At 37.1% G+C, this 6000-nt stretch overlaps 1 protein-coding gene across 1 annotated transcript in view; it reads right to left on the bottom strand.

Moving 5' to 3' along the window:
- Window positions 1-260: 260 nt before the first annotated feature.
- Window positions 261-6000, bottom strand: part of LOC124805201 — a 503287-nt gene continuing 497547 nt past the window's right edge. Inside the window, exons 8-9 of the mRNA XM_047265697.1 lie at window positions 4514-4733; window positions 261-1654 (exon numbers count right to left, since the gene is read on the bottom strand). Coding sequence (XP_047121653.1) covers window positions 1447-1654; window positions 4514-4733 — 428 coding nt within the window. The 3' untranslated portion in view covers window positions 261-1446. The remainder of the gene's footprint in view (window positions 1655-4513; window positions 4734-6000) is intronic.

The raw sequence follows: 6000 nt of genomic DNA, 5'->3' as shown, positions 1-6000 counted from the left end.
TCTTAAATTTAAACCCATATTGAAGGAAATGCAATTCAGCACCAATGAAGATATGAACCACCATTCCACACATCCCAGAGATAGGTTAAGGGCTGAACTGGGAATTGGTGTGGGAGTCAGAAAGTGTGAACATGAGGGGAAGGGCAATACTTCACATACATCCTTATAGATTTAGTTATGGGATGAAAATTTTTTTGAAAAGCCAGTACAGCAAAATCCTGAACGGACATTTCCATGTGTTCATATTAATGGTTCAAGTGTTAATTTTTAAAGATAACTTTATTTTCAAATTTTCAATGTTCTTATGTACAATTTCTGCTATGGGTATGTCTGTGACATTGTGTTTAAAACTTGAATGTGAAATACAAAATCTGTTTCTTTAAGTTCATAGCTAAAAGTCTGCATCTTCCATCTACAAAACTTTGTGATTTAAGCTGACAGATTGAACAATTTATTTGTTAACTCCATGTTCTTAAACTTTAAGTGTTAAATGGTGAAAAGAAACAATGTTAGGACATTTTAAAAACTACAAATATATTTCTCAACAGTTTCACACTATCAAAAGTAGATAGCAAAGAAATACAGAATTCTTTTCTGGTAAATTATGATTTATCACAAATGTCCACAGTTTTTTGAAGCAATCACAGACTTTTTTTTGTCATTCATATTTCGTGACGTCTGTATTCCCAAAGCAGTACATAATTTAGAAAAGTAATGAAAAAGTTTTACTGCGAGAGAAGTTAGGTATACAATATTTTTTGTGTGTTTTCACACTGTAACGGTATTAAAATATCAATACATCTCTGTGCTCCTAGGAGATTTATCACATAAAAATATAAAATATTTACATCCTCTTCAGTATATAGTTACAATGGGGAACAGTAAATGGTATATCCTTATATGTCTAACATTAATTCATTCTGTTAGAGACCTAAGATGCTTATCAATTGTTAATTAGGTTTTTAGTGATCAACAGTGTACTCCTGTTTGCACTGTTATCACTTTAGTGCTTCTTTTCAACACTCCATATATTACTTATTGTTTAGAAATAAATGGTCTCTGCATTTATTTCCAAATGTATAGTAACATGGGTGGGAAAAGTCAAACACATTTCACTTTTGCATATAACAGTTCTTTTGTTTTAAGCCTTTGAATGTCAAAGGATTTGTAAAGGGGAAGAACTGTAAATGCAGAAGTTTTTAGTACTCCAGCCATACTCAAAATCCATGTGAATCAATGTTCATAGCATATACGCAGCACTGGATGTTACTAAATGCAAGTTCTTATGACTGTGGTGATACTCAAATGTTTCAACATTTGGTGAAGAAAGACTAATGTAACATCACATGCTCTAATTCAGTGCTCCTCAAGGGCTCAACTTCTATGACTCCTTGTAATCTGTAATGTTTCACTCAAATAATTTCCACAAAAGAGTCGGTCAGGGAATTACATCTTTCCTGAATAGTGTGAATCCATATGGGAGGGAGGGCCACGGTGTTGTGGGTGTGACAGAGTTGCAGCCTTCTGAGAGAACCGTGAACCTGGCCGGGAGTGCACAATTGCATAGTGGTCACTGTTTGTTGACATTGATCTAGTTGAATTCATGGTTGAGCCTCCTGAGGTGTACCCTTGTTTGCCACCATTGAGAGAGTACCTGCAAAAGTTAAAAGTTCTTTTTAATATGTTCAGCTCTACAGTATGTTACTCTATAAGCTTATGTACATGCGAATTTTTATGTACAGAACTGGAAAATAGATAGTGACTAAAAGGCAAAAGTCATCTCTCTCACATACATCCTAACTACTTAGCATTTTGTGTAGTAGTGGCCTTTCATCATGGCCATGGTGGATTCCTTTTCCAATCACCACCTAACAGAGCTAATTCTTTGACATAACACATAGGATATTAACTTTGAAAAAAGAAAAGAAGTGACATCAATCTAATATAGCAACACAAATGTGAAGAACAAATTTTAAAAAAGATAATCATCCATTTAATAACTATAACATTCATTTCAGACTAAGTGTACCTACACAAAGGTGTTTTTAAGCTGAATTTGTTTCTCTTTAGATTTGTGTGCAAAAGAAAGGAAATGTATTGATACCAGATGTTCATATCACTGATCAATTTGAAGGCTGTAGCATAGCTGAACTCTCATTCATTTATCCTTGGTGTTCTAAAAATATGACTGAGATCTTCATCAACTAGATGTTACTCTAAGCCTTGTACATGTACTCACTCATCAGCACTCCAGTCCTTGTAGAACATTGGCCTCTTTTGTCATCTGTCTCCATTGCTTTGAGGTCCTCTTTTACATCTGCACGTCACCTTTCCCTTGGTCTTTCTCTTCTCCTTCTCCCTTCAGGTTTCCCTATAAACACTTTTTTCAGAACTTTGAGTTTCTGGCATTTTCTGTTCATGACCAGCTTATTTCATTATTCCTTGCTTGATTTTTCAATGTGGTATTCATCTGTCCAAAAAGTGTTTGTAGTTCTGTATCTGTCCTTATTCTCCACCTTTCTTGCTTTCTCACTGCCCCACATATCTTTCTCAAAATCACCCTTTACCATCTCAAGAACCAACCTCCTTCATTTGTATACATCACACAGCCTTTCAATCCATACATCTTCTAAGATATTAACATAGTCAAATATATTTTGATTTCTGTATTCCTACTAACATTCCTGGACCTCATTGTATTCTGCAAAGAATATTGGTAACTGTTTCTGCTTGCTAGCCTTTCCTGAATTTTTATTGCTGTCCTGTTATCTTCTGTCATTATCAAACCTAGGCATTTAAACTTTTGCATCCTTTGATATTATTTCCCATTTCTTTTTATTGAAATGTCTCCTCTATCCTTACTAGGATCTCCCATCATCATGTTCTTTGTTTTGCTTATATTCACTTCAAGTCCTAACTTCTACACCACACATTCTAGTGCAGCATAACTAGTCTTCAAAGCTCTGACATTCCTTGCAGTTAATGCTACATCATCAGCTTATGTGACCACCTGGACCTGCCAGCTAAAACTTTTCTCCCTAAGATTGTTGTCATTTGCTGAATTACATTCCCCAGTGTTCAACTCAAGAGTAGTCATAGTCACAGTCCCCTCTTTACAGGGAACTCTCATGACAGCTCTCAGCAGACTGTTGTTTTCATTGTAATTTCGATCAGCCTCATTAATTTTAGCATGATTCTAAGCTCTTTCATAATCTGGAGAATATTTTTCCTGTCTAGACTAATGTATGCTTGTTTAAAATCAATATTCAGCTCATGCAGTTTGTTGTCATCTTCATAAAATTTCTCTAGCACTTCCAGAATGAGATTTTCACTCTGCAGTGGAGTGTGCACTGATATGAAATGTCCTGGCAGATTAAAACGGTGTGCCGGACTGAGACTTCTTCATTCAATATTTACTTTCTTCTACTTTCCTAATTTCCATCAAGTAACTCAATAAAATACTCTTGCCACCTCTTCAAAGCTTTATTTTGATCTCCAATTAGGTTTCCATCTTTATCCTTATTGAACTCTGCTCTTGGTTGTTGTCCTCTCTTCAATTCTTTAGATCTGTCCTAGAACTGTTGTATCTCATGACTGTCCTTCATTTCATCCAATTGCTCCATCCATCTTCCTCCTTCCATGCTGCCTTTTCTTCACCCTACATGATCCACTCTTTTCTTCTCTATGTTGTCTTCCACTACAAGTCTTGCTTTCTTTTGCAGCATTCTTTGTGTGCTTCGTTTCTCTCTTGGATTGCCAGTGAGCACTCCTTGTCAAACTTGCTCTTTTGTATTCTTCTCTCTGCAATAACCAATCTGCAGCTACACTGGTAGCTGTTTTCAGTATCTCCCATTTAGTCTCCACATCTCCTTCCTTTCCTGTGTTCTTTCAATTCTTGAGAATCATCTAATGCCTTCTCACATTTCTTTAATTTGGAGACTTTCTATATTGTGTTTCACTTTTGTGCTACTCTTTGTTTCTTGCTGTGTCCATGTTCTGTCTACATCTCATCCACACTAAGTAATGTTCTGTGTCTGTCTATCTCACTACTGCTACTAACTTCTATAAGATTTGATGTGTGCTGTTTATCTATAATTACATGGTCTATTTATACATTTAGTGATGTAAAAGAAGAAAGGTTAGGGTTTAACATCATGTCAGTGATATGCGGATATTAGGGACAGGCACAAACTCAGAGTATGCAAGAATGGGGAAATAAATTAGCAATTCCTCATTCAATGGAATTACCTGTCATCCCTGCATTGCATTAAACTGTTAAGTAAATCACAAAAAAACATAAATCCCAGTGTCCAGACACATATGTGATCCTCACTCTGTTTGAATGAGAGTCCAATGCTATAACCTGGGCCATGTTAAATATCTACAAAAATGTGAGCAGTTTCTTTCAGTGATATTACTGTTGAATTTTCCAAGAGTGTAGCTCAGACAAGGCTTTAAGTAGGCACTTACGTACCTTCCCCAATCCCCATCTCAGTCATCATTACAGACTTACCTCGATCCATACTGTGATCCATGCCAACTGCGGTATGGATCGTACTCTTCTATGATACTTGGTTCTTTCTCAATAACTTCAGTTCGAGCACAGCTGCAGGTCATGGCAGAGCAAAGGAAGACATTGATAATCAACATTATTAGAAACATTATTCCAAATGCTATACAGAGATACAGCAGCCAAGGAGGATTTATTGAATTGTCACAAATACTCTCCAGTTCTGAAAAAAAAAAAGAAATGAGTTACTTTTCTGGCTATTTCAAATTACAGCACAACACTCTACAATTATAGGAATGACATATTATAGGTATCTATTCCAGACATAAAGGATCTCATATGATTTGCATATATGTTAATGTGAATTGTTAGGAAGTCTGGTATAGCGTTAAAAATATGCATCAAAATTGAAAGTACCTAAATAAATTGGGTAGGTAAATGTAAATGTTGTGTGACTAGGGCCTCCCGTCGGGTAGACCATTCGCCGCGTGCAAGTCTTGATGCCACTTCAGCAACTTGCGTGTTGATGGGGATGAAATGATGATGATTAGGACAACACAACACCCAGTCCCTGAGTGGAGAAAATCTAAGACCAGTTTGGAATCGAACCCAGGCCCTTAGGATTGACATTCTGTCACGCTGACCACTCAACTACCGGGGACGGACAATTGGGTAGGTATAAAGCATATAGTCTTGTAATAGCACACAGACTGCACTACAAATTATTGTGAGACATCATTATCCGCACTGTTGGTTACAAATCTTTCAGCAACAGTTTATTACCAATGCAGCATACGTCTATGGAAATGATATCTTTTTGTGCTGTTGACTGACACCTGCAGTTATCATCACAACTGTAACTGGAGCTCTATGCACAACACAGAATATGCCATAAATATGCAGGAAAGCTATGGAAGAATGTAAATAATTTAGGAGTAAAGGAAAGTATTCCATTCCTTAGCTAAAACCCAGTATCACACTCTGTTCCTAAAGTGCTGGCTAAGCCGACTTGGCCTCCCCATTCTTCCCCAGTTGTCTAACTCCTTCTAGAAGTATTGCCATAGTGATGCCATACCAGAGGTCCAAATAACTTCCCAACCCTACTGAAATCCTTAGACCCATCCCAGAACCTCTCCCTTGAGTCCATCTCCACTCTATCCCAACAATATCCTGTACATCCACCTTCTAAATGTTTCCCAAAATCCACAAAGCCACCAATCCTGGATGACCCATTGCTGTTGTTTGTTGTGGTCCTACTGAAAGAATTTCAGCTCCTGTTGACCAATGCCTCCAATCTATTGCCTGAAATGTAGCCTCTCACATCAAAGCCATCCTTTACCAACTTTCCATCATCCCCACCCATTTACCTCCTGGACCCCTTTTCATCACTGTTGACACCACATTCTTATACACCAACATCTCTCAACCACAGCTATGCCACTGTTGAAAACTATCTTTCCTGACATTCATTGGATTCCAAACCCATTAAC

Source organism: Schistocerca piceifrons, chromosome 7, assembly GCF_021461385.2.
Source record: "Schistocerca piceifrons isolate TAMUIC-IGC-003096 chromosome 7, iqSchPice1.1, whole genome shotgun sequence".
Classification (NCBI taxonomy): domain Eukaryota; kingdom Metazoa; phylum Arthropoda; class Insecta; order Orthoptera; family Acrididae; genus Schistocerca; species Schistocerca piceifrons.
Note: the sequence above shows the minus strand (reverse complement) of the source record. Positions and strands in the feature narration are given on the sequence as shown.